The following is a 17,349-nucleotide window of genomic DNA, read 5'->3' as shown; positions in this document are numbered from 1 at the left end:
GTGATGATTCCCAGATCACACAGCTATTATGAGGCAGATTGGAACCAGATCACATCAACAGTGAAATCCAGAGAATCTTGATTGGTCTTTGTGTAGAAGGGTCTCAGATTTTCTGGGTGGTGTAAACGGTGGTGACAGGCCTTGGCTTCACTCTGAGGCTGTGCATTGTGCATTACAGGCCCTGAAAACCAGAATCAGCAACCACCCATGGCGAAGAAGTTTCTACAGCCTGGCAGCCCAAGGAAGCCTCCCATGGATGCGAAATCTTTAGAAGAAGCAAGGAAGATTTTCAGGTTTTAATAAAGCAGCCATGGAGGCCAAGAACATGCAAGACCAATATTCTAAAGCTTTGCAACAATAAAGTACTTTACCTAAGTGTTGATTGTGCCTGTTGTGAAGCTAATGAACTCTTTCCAATTACATAGTAATTAAATAATAAATCTCCTATTTGTCGACTTGGTTAAAATTAATTTCTTTTCATTAGGATCAGATATGAATTCAGATTTCCAATCTCCTAACCTACCACTTTCTTGGGATTAAAAGTTTAGTAAAAAAATAATGTAGATTATGTGGCTTGTTTGACTTTTCCAAGAATTGCCCTGCAACATTCAATTTGTCATACAATTTATTAAAATGTCAACGTAGAATATACTTCTGACATGTTCAGGTATGCACAGGAGAAGAGTTACCATTCTGGGTAATGGCATAAAGACATTTTCTTCTTTTCTTGGAGCGTCATTTTATTTCTGATAAAAGCATTCTTCCTTATCCATTTGCAAGACAACCATTCTTTCTGCTGTGGATTCCTCAGTTTTCTAGGAGGGGAGGAAATATTGAAGAGCAAACAGACCCACCCTCTGCTCTCAGGCCACCTTGTTGTCCCTTACAGTGCGTGTGCTCCTGGCTTATCCTCACTCTGCTCCTTAAGGCTCTGTGGGGCCCCGGGCATGAGCCTTCCCTCAGTTCCCTCAGTGCCACTCAGGCCTGGGCTGCCAAGATACAGATGGTATATGCGAATTACATATAAGTAACTATATGTAAAATTATTTTTCCCTGGTGTGTCATTGTGCCAGCGTGCTTGAATTAGGAGTGATTTCCAGGAATCCTTCCCTGCGTCTTCTAGCTTCTGGGGGCTCTTGGCCTTTCTGGACTTTCATGGATCGTGACCACATCACTCTAATTTCTGCCTCTGTGTTCCAGCACCTCACCCTCTGTGTGTTGTGTCTTCTCATTTCTCTGCAGTGAGGACAATGGTCACTGGATTCAGGGCCTTTCCAGATATACCAAAATGATCTCATCTCAAATTCTTTTACTTCATTACATCTGCAAAGAGCCTTTTTCCAAATAAGATCACGTTCACAGGATCTAGGGATTTCTGTACGGACCTATCTTTCTAGGGGGCCAACATAACCCCCTATATGGTATAGATGAAGAAAGATTATTTGCAATTGATGAATCCAGGTGATGGATACTTTCAGATTTGTTATATTATGGGCAATTTGAGTGATGCAAAGAGGAAAGCATATGCAAATAGGGTTCCCAGATTTGGCAGAGAAAATACAGGACACCCACCTAAATGTGAATTTCAGATAAACGGTAAATAATATTTCAGTATAATCTGGTTTCATACCATGTTTGGAACATAGCTATAACTAAAAAATTATTGATCATTTGCCTGAAATTCACATTTACATGGATGTCTTATATTTTGTTTGGCAACCCAGTAAGAAAAGGGTGGCATCAGCTTGCCCTTCACAGACATCCCCTCCCAGCTATGCTCACAATAGAGATTTTTCAGTTGCCCTAGTCCTTGCATCCAACTCACGAAAAAAAGCATCTTTAAAAAGCCAGTTTCTGCTGACTTGAAAAGAGAGCAAAATCTAGGTGAAATGTATTGTTTAAACTTTAATTGCCGACCTTGAAAAGGAACATATTAACCAGTTTCTTCTGATGAGCAGATCACTTGCCTCATGTCTTAGAATCCAGTAGGTGGCCCCTTGGCCATGAAATGTGTGGGAGTGGCTTTTCCCTAACTTGACCTTTCTCCTTTCAGTGGGAGGGAACTATTGAAAGGAACAAAGAGCTTATAAATACATTAAGACCTGGAATTCAGTTGTCAAGCCAGGACGGTGACAGCGTTTAACAAAGTAAGTACTGATCTTATAAATCTCTCTACGTTGCCTCACGTGCTCTGTTTAACCTCCTAGAAAAATATGCTAATATGTGTCCTTAGCACAAGGAAAAGTCTGTTTTTACTCATATCGTGCCATCTTGGTGTGTTTGGGTGACAGTTCAAAAATTGTTTATTTCTTTTCTGTTGGATACATCTTTACAGAAATGTAAAAATGAAGAATTTAGAAAACCAGGGCCTCAGAATTTAATGGTATGGGAAACAATGACATGAGGAGAAAAAAGAAATGGTAGCATTTTAAACAATCTGAGAATAATCAGTGCTGGAAGAAGTGGCAATGTATGCAAAAATTTTTTTCTCTATATAAGTAGTCAAAACACAATTTTTGTAAGTTGTGATGCTGTAATACTATATTGGCTGTGAAAATTCAAAACTAAGGTTTATTATAATTAGAATAAATTAGTTTGAATGTCAGGAGGACTAGATTCTAGTTGAGCCTCTGCCACTAATTAGCTTGACGACAAGTCATATTCTGTCTCTGGAGTACTACCAACTCATGGCCAATCTAGAGGATAGCTAAGAAAGAGGCTCTGACTGTTGATGCCCTTTGAACTGTGTAATTCTTTGAACGGAGATCTGTCCTGCCCACTCTAGGATGTTTCTAGGCATCCCTGCCCTCTACCTATCTGATTTGTAGCCCCCTCTCCCTTCCGGCAGATGTGACAACCCAAAATGTCTCTAGACCTTGCTCAATGTCCTCTGGAGCAGAGGAGCAAAATCCCCCTGGTTGAGAACCATGGGACTACATGACTTCATGGGGCTAAGCAAGGCTGTGTTACCGATGTGCCCCACTGCTTGGACATTCACTGAAAACTTCCTGTTAATCCAGGTGGACTGATTAGTGAATATCATTAACCTCTGTACAGGAGCTAAAAAGGAAAGAGAGAGAGAAACAGACAGCCACCATATGACAGATTTGATATGTCTGGATTCATATAAAAATTTATTCCTACTAGAGTTCTATGGACAAAATATAGAGATCTAGAGATATGGATATATAGATAATAGATGATGAAGAGACAGACAGATTACAGACAGATAGATGCATAGAACGATTGATAGATAAAATAATACATACATGGATGGGTAGACAGATAAGGATTATAAATAGATACATATACATAGATTGTTGATAAGTAAAATAACCGATGGATAGATAGATCAAAGAAAGAGGATCCATGGGCTACTCAATGTGTCCAGAGACTCACCCATCTTCCAAGCACTGGGACAAGAACAAACACCCATTGCTGAGTTCCTACTATGAATTTTTTGTACATTATCTCATTTAACTTTCTCAACAACCCTCAAAAGTAGAAATAACTACCTCTACTCTAAGAAGAGAAAATTGAGGATCAGAGACTAAACAACCTACAGCTTTTATGAACCCTATAATGGGAGGAGTCATGGTTTATCTCATTCCCCCTTCTCTCTGATAAGAAACAGTGTCATTCGGACCACTTCAGAGACGTAACTCTTTTAATTTACTCCTGGAATTACGATAGCTTATATTCCTTTCAAATTAAGCCCATTTTTAATTGATGTAAATACAGTTATACTAGTCTTCAACTCAGTCTGGATTTTAGGTTGTCAAAGTAGAGAAAGACACACTTTTATTACTTTTTTCTTCCAAGCAAGCCCCTGAAAAGTTGCTAAGAGTAAGAACTCATGAATTAGATGTTCCCCTCTCACCCTCTCCTTCCAACATTTAGTTGGCTAATATACTCTGAATAGAAAAATATGAAACAACTTCTCAGACAGGAGCAGAGAGCCAGATTATGGGGTGGAATGGAAAAGCTCTGGACCTACAATCAGAAGGAGTTCAGGCTGACCCAACACTCACCAAGTGTGCAGCATGAGACAAGTGCTTTAGCTTTCTGAAACTCAATGTGCCCATTGAATGGCTATTAGGAGCCATTTCCCAGGGTTGTTGCAGAAGGTAGACACACTCCCTAGATATTGACCATGAATGAGGAGCATGTGTGTGTGACCCATGGCAAATCCTTGAGCTCTCTGGTTCTCATTTTCTGTTGACCCAACAAAGCTCAACGGTAACCTCTGCCCCAGTCTTAGCCTGACCCTTGGAAACCTCATATTGAGAGGTGATATGTTAGTTATCAGCAGGAGTGTTGTGATAAAATGTTATGTAAGATAAAAATTCATTTCCTGTTGAAACACGATCCTCAATCAATGGCTAAGAGAGCTTAGTGTGGGGATTGGAATCATGACACTGTGAACTTTGGTCCATAACAATTAAACAACCACACCCCACACTTTTGTGTGAACTTCACTCTCCCTTTCTTTCTGCTGAATAATGCTACTTCCATTTCCCAGGTTAGGAAAGTGCAATGTCAAAATATCTAATTACAGAACAGGTGAGTTGGTCCAGTATGATTTCAAATAATTCTTTACTTTCCAAAGGCTAAAATATTGACTCCCACATTTTAAAATGTAGACATTTAAAAGATTTTGATGTCTATTTACGCAGCCAACAAACATATTAAAAAAGCTCATCACCACTGGTCATTAGAGAAATGCAAATCAAAATCACAATGAGATACCATCTCATGCCAGTTAGAATGGCGATCATTAAAGTCAGGAAACAACAGATGCTGGAGAGGATGTGGAGAAATAGCAACACTTTTACACTGCTGGTGGGAGTGTAAATTAGTTCAACCATTGTGGAAGACAGTGTGGCAATTCCTCAAGGATCTAGAACTAGAAATACCATTTGACCCAGCAATCCCATTACTGGGTATATACCCAAAGGATTATAAATCATTCTACTACAAAGACACATGCACATGTATGTTTCCTGTGGCCCTGTTCACAATTGCAAAGACTTGGAACCAACCCAAATGCCCACCAATGATAGACTGGATAAAGAAAATGTGGCACATATACACCATGGAATACTATGCAGCCATAAAAAAGGATGAGTTCATGTCCTTTGCAGGGACATGGATGATGCTGGAAACCATCATTCTCAGTAAGCTATCACAAGAACAGAAAACGAAACACTGCATGTTCTCACTCATAAGTGGAAGTTGACCCAGGAGAACACATGGTCACAGGGAGGGTAACATCACACACTGGGACCTATAGTGGGGTGGGGGGCTAGGGAAGGGATAGCATTAGGAGAAATACCTAATGTAGATGACGGGTTGAAGGGTGCAGCAAACCAGCATGGCATGTGCATACCTATGTAACAAACCTGCACGTTCTGCACATGTACCCCAGAATTTAAAGTATAAAAAAAAGATTTTGATGTCTAAATTTAAGTCATACATACTTTTGTAGAAGTACATTAGTTGACGGCGGGTGCAGTGGCTCACGCCTGTAATTCCAGCACTTTGGAAGGCTGAGGCAAGTGGATCTCCTGAGGTCACGTGTTTGAGACCAGCCTGGCCAACATGCTGAAGCCCTGTCTCTACAAAAAATACAAAATTAGCCAAGTGTGGTGGCATGTGCTGGTAATCCAAGCTACTTGGGAGGCTGAGGCAGGAGAATCACTTGAAACTGGGAGGCTGAGGGTGCGTGAGCTGAGATTGTGCCATAGCACTTCAGTCAGGGAAAAAAACAGTGAAACTCCATCTCAAAAAAGAAAAAAAAAAAGAAATACATTAGTTGTTAAAGGCAAGTATATTTTTCTTCTAAACTCAACAACCACAAAACTTTGCAAGAAGAATCTTAATGTTTAATAACAGAGCTGGGGGTTTGGAGAGAGAATGCAACTGTTCCTAAGTCCTGACACCGGAACTCCTGCTTTCAATGAGTCCTGTGTCCTTCCATTCACATTCATGATACAATTAGTTGCATCTGTCCCTGCAGCCGTTGGTTTTCATTCTCTGATACTCTGCTATGTTCCACCTCCCAAACAGCCTGGGATAGAGCAAGGGCTATCAAACTTCACTGATGAGCCCAGTCAATTTATCTCTAACCATGTACAACGAGCAGGCGAGCGTGCACACATGCAAACATCCGTACACACAATATACAAATAACTGAAACTAACATCTCATGAAACATTACTCACCCTTCAACATGTCATGCTCGCTGGTATTTTTATTCTTTTCTATTTTATTTTAAAAAGTAGTGGGATTTCACAATCTACTGAAAGATTACCATGCATATTTGAGAAACACTAACATAGAAAATAAGACTCTGTATTTAGTTTTTAATAGCAGTGAGTCTGCATCCCAGATCCACCACTTAATCTGGGTAAGTTACTTTAAAAACCTCAGTATCCTCAACTGTAAAATGAGAATAGTAACAGCCTTTCACCTTAGGTGATTTTTGTAGGACAAATGAGAGAAGTTTAGAAGAATGGCCAATGTGTGACTGACGTTGAACAAATGCTAGCTCCTTCCTTATCCTGCAAAGTTAATGCAGCAACATCTCTTTTGCCAGGTTATAAAACAAAATGCCCCCCACAGAGTTAGAATATAGAGTGCCAAAAGAAGCAAGGGATTAGCATTCTCTGTTGAAAGAATTTGGATCTTCTAGCTACAGTAAAACAAGTCTGAAGCCTAATTTCTGGTTTTGATCAAATGCAGTCTCACAGCCAGAGAGCTGAAGAGTGACTAAGCTCCCTGCTGGTCCTCCCTGTCAGTGACATCCTCTGGTTTCACGGCCAGTTCATGGGTTCCCAGGGCCTTCACCCAGCTGGCTTCCAGGCATGACTTCATTTTAGTCCTTGGTGTAGATATTCATGTCCATCACCAACCAGATTGTGACTGTGAACATTGTATTTCTCTGATGTTCCATTTCATTAACTAAAAAATGGAGAAAACAACCATTTCATGGGACTATAAGGAGGGTTAAAGATATAAAATATTGAAAGGGACTAGCATTGAGGAAGGATCACTAGGAAGTTTTCAATAAATATTAGTTCTTGAATTCTTCCTCTTCCCATTAACTCCTATACATATATTATTACCACATACTCTCACCTCTTATGCTGCCAAGAAAAGTCACAGTTAAACAATGAAGACTTGAGACTGGTTTGCTGGAATCTGAGGGTGGCCACTGCTGGGTAACAATTTGAGCCAAGAAAATATTCCAGGAACTCCTTCAACCCAGTCATGAAGAAGGCAGCTTCTTCTTTAGCATTGTTTGTGGTTTTCAACCACACATCCTAAAGTACATTTTTGATTCTATGGTTTCAATTATTCATTCATTCATTCAGGCTTAGAGAAACCTCCAGGAGACTGCTATCATGGCAGAGAAGCCCAAGCTCCACTACTCCAATGCACGGGGCAGAATGGAGTGCATCCGGTGGCTCCTGGCTGCAGCTGGAATAGAGGTAGGTTCTGAGTTAGGTCATCTTAAGTTGGATTTAAAATTGCGTTATCACATACTTTTCCCACAGAAACTATGCAATGATTGCTTACTGAAGCATTAGGCCTTAAATAAACATGGACTGTAATTAAGAAAGAGATGAATAGATTTGACCCAAAAATTGTTAAAATTTCTTCTCATCTAAGAGCATACATATTAAAATACAATTAAGAAACTAATCAAAAAGTGTAGAACGTAAGTGGATTAGAATTTAAACAAACTGTAAAAAATAATTTATGGCATTAGAGACATGAATATTGACTGAATATTTGATGACATGAAATAATTATTGTTAATATTTCATGTGTGATAATGTACTATGGTTATCTTTAGAGTAGTTTATGTGTTTTAGGAAAACACATTGAAGTATTTAAGGATTAATCATATGGATCTGGGATTTCTTTGGAATTATTACAAGAGGAGAAGTAGGTGGGCATAAATATAACATCACATTGGTTTTGGTTGATAATTATTGATTCTAGGTGAGAAGTATAAGGAGAATTTTTATGCTTTTCTGTTTATTTTTATTCATGTTCATAATTTCCACAATAAAAAAATAAAAATACATAATATTAAAAAATGGCTGTAGTTAGAGGTAAAATGCAAACTATAAATGAGAGGTGTAAGGGAGTGGATTGTAACAAACTACCTATTAAAGACTGACTACATTCACAGCAATTATTTGCTTGAGCACTTATTAATTCCAGGTTCTGTACTAGGTCACGGAGATAGTGAACAAGACAGACACAGTCCCTGCCCTGGGGCGGCCTACATGTCTATGAGGATGCAGACAAGTAAACACATGGTTAAAATGAGGGGTGGAGGCTTCTAGAACACCCAAGCATTCCCCAGTGTTACCAGGCCATCCTCCCAGGGTTTGAGCAGGAAATGCTGGGAGGTGTCTGTGGGACTCCGCTAAGTGCTGCCCTCTAGAGGTGTCACTGAGAAAAACACTTCCCAGTCCAGACCAGAGTCCTTCAGCGACTGCCTGAGGGTTTTCCTGGGAAGTGAGTCATGGACAAACTCAGGAGATCTTGTCCCTCAGGTGGCAGCAAAAAAGAAGGGTTTCAGGTCAGGTGGCGTCCTGTGAAGGGAACTTCTAGCGCGCCCCTTCAGCCTCACAGTGCCGTGTGGACCTGAACCTTGGAACGGTACTTTGTGCATTGCTTCACGAAGGCTTGGGACTTTAGCCTCACCCCTTCTCTGTTCTATGAAGAAATAAGCACATAAGAAATCCAAACACTATCATTCTAGGTTGTTTCCTTTGTACAAATGAATACCCTGTTTCACTGTCACCCAGACATCAGCTCTGCAGCTCAAGGATGTGTTCAGAGCCCGGGTAGGAAGAGTTCAGCACGAGGGAGGGCGGGGCAAGGCTGGGAGGAACCCAGGTTCCCAGGTCTCCATCCAGCCGGACTGAAGGCGGGGGCAGGGCTGACTGCAGACCTTGCTAGGCTTCGGGGGTCTCAGTGCCCTAAGGCTGATGATCACAACCCAGTCCTCACATCCCACTTGCCAACCCCACCCCACCTCGGCTAACCTCCTGCCTGGACCACCCACTGTTCCTTAGGTTTGTCCTGAACTGGATGCCTTATTAATTGCTGGCACACACCCCCATGACCTCTAGATCCTGGTCCTGTGTGATCATAGATCCACAACAAATTCTGTTCCATGGAGCAAGCCAGAAACGCCCAAATTCCTGATCTTTCACCATAAAGAACTCCATTAAAGTATAATTAGCCACTGCAAACACCGCTACTACGTATTACTTGATGTATGTGGGTCAGGCCCTGTATCATGCATTTTGAAACATTACAAAATTCCATTTAAGAAAATATTATATTCCTATTTTGCAGATTAAGAATCTAAGGCTTGAAGATTTTAAGCAATAATTCCTAGATCACACAGCTATTTTGAGGGAGAGTCAAGATTGGAATCAGATCATAACAACATTGAAATCCAGAAAACCTTGATAACTTTTGCTTAGACTTTTGGTTTGATAGATTCTGCCTATTTAAGTCAACTGCATCATTATGTAATAACTGAATTTCATATCTGTATTGAATACCTGCATCCACTCATAGCTTCTGGTCAGATTGAGACGGCCTCGTTGCTGGCTGCCATTTCCACCAAAGTGACTTGTCTCAGGACAAGGTGGAATTTACTCCAAGGTTTAAGTTACTGGATGTAGAACAGGAACTAAGTATAGTTTCAAAATTCTAAACATAACTATATTTAACGAGCAGTTACTATACACCTGCTACTTTTCTAAGTGCTTTGCATGACCTTGTAATTTAATCTTGATATCAACCTATGCCATAGGTACCATGAGTATACCCATTTCATAGTTTAGCATACTCAGACATAGAGAGTTTTGGTAACACGTCCAAAGTCAAGAAGCCAGTACATGAAAATGGTGATATTGAACCCACAAAACCACATCAGAAACCAGAGGTTTTCATGAAAAATAAGTTAGTGTGGGACTCTAATTCCTTTATTAAATTGAGAATTTTACCCTATTGGGTCCCATGTACTTCAGAAGAGAAAATTATAGTTGCAAGTGTTAAAGCTGTGCAATAGCGGCAACCTATTTCACCCTTAGCAGGGTTCCTGAAAAGTAGGGTGATATAAATTATAGCAGAGGCTCCTTGGTGGCAGAACATTTGACGGCCATTAGCCCATGGCATACCCCACACTGGGGACACACAAGGTTGTGGTCTGATCTCACCTGGAGATACAGGCTTTCCTAAGATATGACAACACCATAACTAGGAGAACTGCTCAGTGCCGTCTCTCCAGTGATGTCCCCTCTCAAAACATGACCTCATCATAGACATTCATGAAATCAGGGTGGAGGTGAACTAAAAGATTGAGCAGCTATGTGCTGTGACCCATGCACTGTTCTCAATGAATTAGGTCTAAACTTCCAAATGGCCACGACCAGCCCCCTCTGTGTATCCTGCGAAACTCAGAAATCTTATATTCTCCAAATCATGCACCAGATAGGGGCCATTCAAGGTCACAAGTCTATAATAGAATTAACTAAGAAGAACCCATTTACTGTTTCTGCTTCCAGTTTGAAGAGAAATTTATAGAATCTGCAGAAGATTTGGACAAGTTAAGAAATGGTAAGATCAATCTCTAAGTAATTCTGATGAGGGTATCTAGTAGAAGGTACAGAGGAACATTGAGCAGCTGGGAATGCCTATGTGTGTGGGGGGTGATATTTGGTCATGGTGGAGAGGGTGAAAGTGGTTAAAATGGAAGGGATGTGGCTCCTTGATCAGGTCTGGCAACTCTCTCCAAGCTAAAAGGACCAGACGTCTCAGAGTATTTGTTAATGATATCCCGCCCCCGGGGAAAGCCCTTTCTTTGTTTTCATGCTTGGGGCACCGTCAGTGAGCTGTGATTATCAGCACAGGATCCCATACAGCCCTCCCCATCCAAGCACACGCAAGAACACACGCTAGATGAAAGGAGGAGAAATGCTAGATGAAAGGAGGAGAAATCCACGTGGCCACTGCCTTGAGGTTTTTCTTTCATGGTGGGGGGTGGGGGGGCGGTGACAAAGTAACACTGCAGCACCATTGCAGGCTTTGAAGAGCAGAAAAAGGGACTCTTACATTAAAAACCTCTCAGAACCTGCCTTAAATGTCACAAACACCATGAGACTTACCCTGCGAACTTCCCATTTTAAATGGCACCCTGTTGCCAGTCCTATTGTAACTTGTCCCAACCTCTTCCTAAAATATCCATGAAGATAAATCAACACAAAAAATACAACAGTCCTACTATGTATCTGGAGGGGAAATAAAAACAAAAATGAAGTAACAGGACAAAAAGTAAAAGGAAGCTTCTTAAGAAAAAGAAGAACTACAGGAAACTTTAAAAATGTTGTTTGGGCCAGGTGTGGTGGCCCACACCTGTAATCCCAGCTCTTTGGGAGGCTGAGGTGGGTGGATCATTTGAGGTCAGGAGTTCGAGACCAGTTTGGCCAACATGATGAGATCACATCTCTACTAAAAATACAAAAATTAGCCAGGTATGTTGGTGCACACCTGTAATCCCAGCTACTCAGGAGGCTGAGGCAGGAGAATTGCTTGAACCCAGGAGGCGGAGGTTACAGTGAGCCGAGATCGTCTCACTGCTCTCCAGCCTGGGCGACAGAGTGAGACTCTGTCTCAAAAAACAAAACAAGGAAAAAAGTTGTTTCAAGTGAAATCTTACCAGGCAATAATTTCTTTTTCATTTCACAAATTTAGTCATTTCCATAACCATTTTTTTCATCCTGAAAGGGTGGGTTTCATAGACATTTCATGCTCCTTTTTCTTCCTTCTTTCTAAGATGGGAGTTTGCTGTTCCAGCAAGTACCAATGGTTGAGATTGACGGGATGAAGCTGGTGCAGACCAGAGCCATTCTTAACTACATTGCCAGCAAATACAACCTTTATGGGAAAGACATGAAGGAGAGAGCCCTGTACGGTATATTTTCTGTTCTTCCATCCACAGAGAACACAGAGTGACTTAGGTCCTTCCTTGAGTGAGTGGGACCATGGCAGGGCATCATGACCAGCAGCAGGCTGGGTCTTGGGCGTGTACGCTGAGGTCCAGTATTGCAGAGCCCCATGGAGATGAAGGAACAGTGAACATGGGCAGGGTTCAGGCGAGGGTGATTCTAGAAGAGGATGCAGTCCATGGATCCTGCAACCTGACAGAGGTTTCCAAACACTCATAAACCCTATGAACTGAGGACGATGGGGAATCATGATTCAGGTACTCAGAGCTTCAGAGGCTAGACTCCAGCCAACAGCATAAAGCAAGGCGTAGAATGTCTGAGAGTCTGTAGATGAAGGCCTGGGGAGGGAAGGCTGCAAATAAGCTGAATCTCAGGTCTCAGTAATTCCAAGAATCATGACCAGGAACCTAAATTACCAACCAATTATACGGACTAGAACACTTGAGCAGGGCTGGTAGAGGCTGGTGCCCAGGATGCTGGGGTTACCTTGACACATGGATAGAAGGCTGAAACAGCCAGATTGATTCAATACCAACAAAGCCCTGGGGTCTCCTCTCTGTTGTGATGAGACCGCATAATTCCAAATAAATCCTGAATGGAACTGTTGGCAGCTCCACAAAAACTTTAACATAGTATTACCAGTGACCCAGCAGTTGCTTTAGTAGGCATATCCCCAAACAATCAAAAATACATCCACACTAAATCTTTTACATAAATGAACAATGCAAATAACAGTATTCATAGTATTCAAAAAGTGGAAACAATCCAAATATCCATCAATCAATCCATGGAGGAGAAAAAATACCTTAGCCATGCAATGGAAAGTTATTTGGTCATGAAAAGGAATGAAGTACCAATGCATGCTACAAGATGGTTAAACCATAAAGACATGTTACATAAAATAAATGAGACACAGAAGGCCACGTATTATAGGATTCTTTTTGTATGAAATGTCCAGATATTCAAATCCATAGAGGTAGAAAGCAGATTAGTGGCTGCCTGGAGGTAAAGGAGTAGGGCTTGGAGATAAATGAAGAATACCACTAATGGTACAGATGTCCTTATCAGGGTGATAAGAATAATTCTGGAATTAGACTGTGATGATTATTACAGAATTCTGTGAATCCACCAAAAACCACTCAATAGTGTAATTTAACAGGTTGCAATTACAGTATGTGAACATACGTCAGTAAAGGTCTTGTTTTAAAAAGTATTGTGAAACTCTAGTTTGACACAAAAGAAGAAAAGCTTGCACTGGTTGTAACTGTACAGAGAATTTCACCAGGGAAGGGGATTCTTAGGTGGGGTCTCAGGAAAGGCACACATGGCTAGAGTTAGGCAACAGCACATGGAGAGGGCTGTGGAAACGTATTTCATGGGTGTAATTGGAAGAACAGCTAATATGGGGCACAGGAGCCCTGGGAGCTGTAAAATGATGAGAGAGGACAAGAAATATGGCTGAGATGGCTGTGCCACGGATTCTTTTAGGATTACTTAGGGGGCAGGTCTTTGGCCATTTGACTCACACTAAGTTCATGCACAGAACAAGCCACAATTGAGATGATAAATCCTGGCACAGCATCAGTGGTTACTGGCAGTGATTCCACCAATTTCTCTCATGACTATGACTACCATGCTCTTTTTCCTGTATTAGGTCATGTGTGTACCAAAATTTAGAGATATATCTACCTTGATAGGTTGTTTTAAGAAATAAATGTTAATATACCTGTAAAAATCAGAACATAATGACTAGAGTATAAAAGGCGCTAACTGGAGGTGAATTACTTTGCCACCATCTGACCGTCTATTCTCTTAGGTTTTTATAAACCTATAAAATCTAAGGCAAAAGGCATTTGATGATTTGGTTGTTTTTGTCTTTCAGGATTGATATGTACACAGAAGGTATAGTAGATTTGACTGAAATGATCCTTCCTGTGTTCATATGTCAACCTGAGGAAAGAGATGCCAAGACTGCCTTGGTCAAAGAGAAAATAAAAAATCGCTATTTCCCTGCCTTTGAAAAAGTAAGTGAAGCTGTTCAGTGTTTAGGGGAACTGAGTTTAGACACCAGTAGAACAATAGTGGCTGGGAATTCCTGGGGCCACTGACCTTCGCTTTCAGTGAGACTTCCTGAACACCAAGGCAGCACTCTGACTCTCAAGGCATCTTATGCAAATAGACTTGGAGGAACAATTGTACCACTTATACCCAAGCTATGATTTTCCAGTAAAATTTTAATTTACAGACCCCAGCATTAAATTCGCTGTTCAACAAAATTTCATATTCATAAGTAGAACGTGGGCTGTGGAAGGCTCTGGACCACACTGGAGGTTGCTGTTGAGTCTATGGAACCCCATGGACTTTTATTGAAGACGAACATGATGAAAGTGATCCATCAGAAAATATTCTAGCACCCTGTGTAGGAAGACAGGAAACCAATTGCCCAACCAGAGAATATTGCAGTGTTTCAGGGATCAGTATTTTTTAAAAGGAGAGTGACTGTGGGATGCAGAGGAAGATTCTGTAAAATGCATTTTATAGTAAGTTGCAGACATCAGTGCAGTTCACCTCTAAACGCTTCAGCTTGCAAATTATAACAGAGTGCCGGTTAGGAACCAGAGTCGATGCTATAAGAAATATGATGAATTCAGGTTCACCCAGGTTTACTTCAGAACCCAGGGAGATACAGCAGGGAATGAGGAGAGCAGACAAGGAGAAATGAGGACTCTGAAATAGTCTCCTTCTGGGGGAAGAGTGTTGTCATGAAGGTGGAGTCACTGCCCAAGGGAGATTGGAGAGGAAAGGAGCAGAATGTAGAGCCATGTCCTGAATGTGAGGGCTCCACGCTGTAGGGCCTGGGGCAGACAGAACATGTGGAGGCAGGTGCTAAGTCCTTGGCGCATGTGGAAGAAGCAAGCTGGGTGGGTCGTGTAGACGCCACAGTGATGTGGATGAGAAGAGAAAATGGTAGCCTGGGCTCCAACCAAGCAGTGAGTAGAGTTACAGTTCTTACTCTCTCATTCATTCAGATAATGTGGAGAAAACTTGGGATTTCTGCACCCATGCAGTAAGGCAACAGAGGTGGGGAAAGTCAGGGTGGAGAGGTTCTGAAAGAAGCAGGGGTCCCAGCCTGGGTGGGCATGTGTTCCTGATCTGATTTCTCCCATTCTCCAGGTCTTAAAGAGCCACGGACAAGACTACCTTGTTGGCAACAAGCTGAGCCGGGCTGACATTCACCTGGTGGAACTTCTCTACTACGTGGAAGAGCTTGACTCCAGTCTTATCTCCAGCTTCCCTCTGCTGAAGGTGACCCATTTCACAGCCCTCAGAGAGGCAGCCCCACATCTCTTATATTGGGACCTCATATCTGGGCCCTGGGACTGACCATGTTTTGACCCCACCCTTCTCCAGCTCTTCAGTGCCCCCAAGGTCTCCAACATCAGCTTCCAGGCTCCAATTTTGAGGAATGAAAACACTTTTGTTCTGGAAAGGAAATTTGTGGTGCATGCTACCCCATGAAGAGCATTTTGCCTTTTATCGTGGAAAGGACCCAGGGCCCAGCAGCTCTCCCCATCCCTCTATTTCAATGTGGTTTCTGTTCCTGAGTTCTCTGTGATGTCTTTTATCCCACATGTGCCCTTGTCCTCCCGCACTGAGTCGGTCTGAGCAGAGCCCTTTCCATCTGGTTTCCTCCCTGGGCTCTGGCTCCTTTTGTCAGACATTGTGGTCCTCTCTGCCCAGCTCACCAGCACTCTGCCCCCGACACTGTCTCTCACTGAGAAAAGGTGGTCCCATGGTTTGTGTTTAATGTTTTCTATAACATTTTCCTTTCCAACCCATTTCCCCATAGTTTTACTTCTGCTTAGAGACGGATCTATGTTAGCATCTCACAGGCACGTTGATTTTTCTTGTCTTATACATGAGCCACAAATCTACAGGATTAATATGTAAGAAGAAAGATAGGGATGACTGAACTGATTAAAACTTCAAGACATCTTTGGGGAAAATAAAGTGAGCTACATGTTATTCCTCTTATCTTCATTTCTCACTGGGTGTCTGTTTCTGCCTCCATGCTGGTACTCATGGAGGGGACTCGCTTGGTCTTTGGCAGGAGGGGCTCAGATTCCCTGGGTCGTCTTAAGGGTGGTGGCAGGCCTTGGCTTCACTCTGAGGCTGTGCTTTGTGGATTACAGGCCCTGAAAACCAGAATCAGCAACCTGCCCACGGTGAAGAAGTTTCTGCAGCCTGGCAGCCAGAGAAAGCCTCCCATGGATGTGAAATCTTTAGAAGCAGCAAGGAAGATTTTCAAGTTTTAATAAAGCAGCCATGGAGGCCAAGAACATGCCAGACCAATATTCTAAAGTTTGCAACAATGAAGTGCTTTACCTAAGTGTGGATTGTGCCTCTTGTAAAGCTAATAAACTCTTTCCAATTACATGCTAATCAAATAATAAATAACTCTTATTTGTTGACTTAGCTAAAATTGATTTGTTTTCATTAGGATCTGATATGAATTTAGATTTCCAATCTCCTCCTAACCTACCACTTTCTTGGAATTAAAAATTTGGTAAAAAAGAAGAAACTATAGATTATGTGGTTTGTTTGACTTTTCCAAGAATTGCCCTGTAACATTTGTTGTACAATCTATTAAAATGTCAATGTAGAAATGCACTTCTGACATTTTCAGGTATGCACAGGAGAAGAGTTACCATCCTGGGTAATGGCATAAAGACATTTTCTTCTTTTCCTGAACAGTCATTTTATTTCTGATAAAAGCATTCTTTCTGATGCATTTGCAAAACAATGATTCTGTCTGCTGTGGATTCCTCAGTTTTCTAGGAGGTGAGGAAATATTGAAGAGCAAACAGACCCACCCTCTGCTCTCAGGCCACCCTGTTGTCCCTTACAGTGCGTGTGCTCCTGGCTCATCCTCACTCTGCTCCTTAAGGCTCTGTGGGGGCCACCGTCCTGAACATTCCCTCAGTTCCCTCAGTGTCGCTCAGGCCTGGGCTGCCAAGATACAGATGGTATATGTGAATTACATATAAGTAACTACTACATGCAAAATCATTTTTCCACGGTGTGGCATTGTGCCAGAGTGCTTAGATGAGCAGTGCTTTCTAGCTCCACCCACATACTGGTCCTATAATGTTAATCTCCCCTAGGACACCTGGGCTTCTGCAATTTGAGCTCCCCTGTTAGAATGAGCTTCCCCACAGTTGGCAGAGGTGGTTGAGGGAGCAGACAGACACAGGCTTCCTACCTGCAGCTTCACTTTGCTCTAGTCTCTTCTCCACTTACAACC

At 41.9% G+C, this 17,349-nt stretch overlaps 1 protein-coding gene across 1 annotated transcript; it reads left to right on the top strand.

The window, feature by feature from the left end:
* Positions 1-2,018: 2,018 nt before the first annotated feature.
* LOC129473314 (glutathione S-transferase A5) lies at positions 2,019-16,581 on the top strand. Its single transcript, XM_055263692.2, has 7 exons — positions 2,019-2,147; positions 7,377-7,493; positions 10,605-10,656; positions 11,873-12,005; positions 13,927-14,068; positions 15,219-15,350; positions 16,238-16,581. The coding sequence occupies exons 2-7, from the start codon at positions 7,407-7,409 to the stop codon at positions 16,358-16,360; spliced, it is 669 nt and encodes a 222-aa protein (XP_055119667.2). The 5' UTR covers positions 2,019-2,147; positions 7,377-7,406; the 3' UTR covers positions 16,361-16,581.
* The last annotated feature ends 768 nt before the right edge of the window (positions 16,582-17,349 follow it).

Source organism: Symphalangus syndactylus, chromosome 23, assembly GCF_028878055.3.
Source record: "Symphalangus syndactylus isolate Jambi chromosome 23, NHGRI_mSymSyn1-v2.1_pri, whole genome shotgun sequence".
NCBI classification, from domain to species: Eukaryota; Metazoa; Chordata; class Mammalia; order Primates; family Hylobatidae; genus Symphalangus; species Symphalangus syndactylus.
Note: the sequence above shows the minus strand (reverse complement) of the source record. Positions and strands in the feature narration are given on the sequence as shown.

Bases quoted from the DNA above. Each gene is read 5' to 3' on its own strand.
- LOC129473314 (XM_055263692.2), top strand. From the start codon at position 7,407: ATGGCAGAGAAGCCCAAGCTCCACTACTCCAATGCACGGGGCAGAATG. The intron at 14,069-15,218 runs GTAAGTGAAGCT...CCCATTCTCCAG, and splicing joins ATTTCCCTGCCTTTGAAAAA to GTCTTAAAGAGCCACGGACA. The intron at 15,351-16,237 runs GTGACCCATTTC...TGTGGATTACAG, and splicing joins CCAGCTTCCCTCTGCTGAAG to GCCCTGAAAACCAGAATCAG.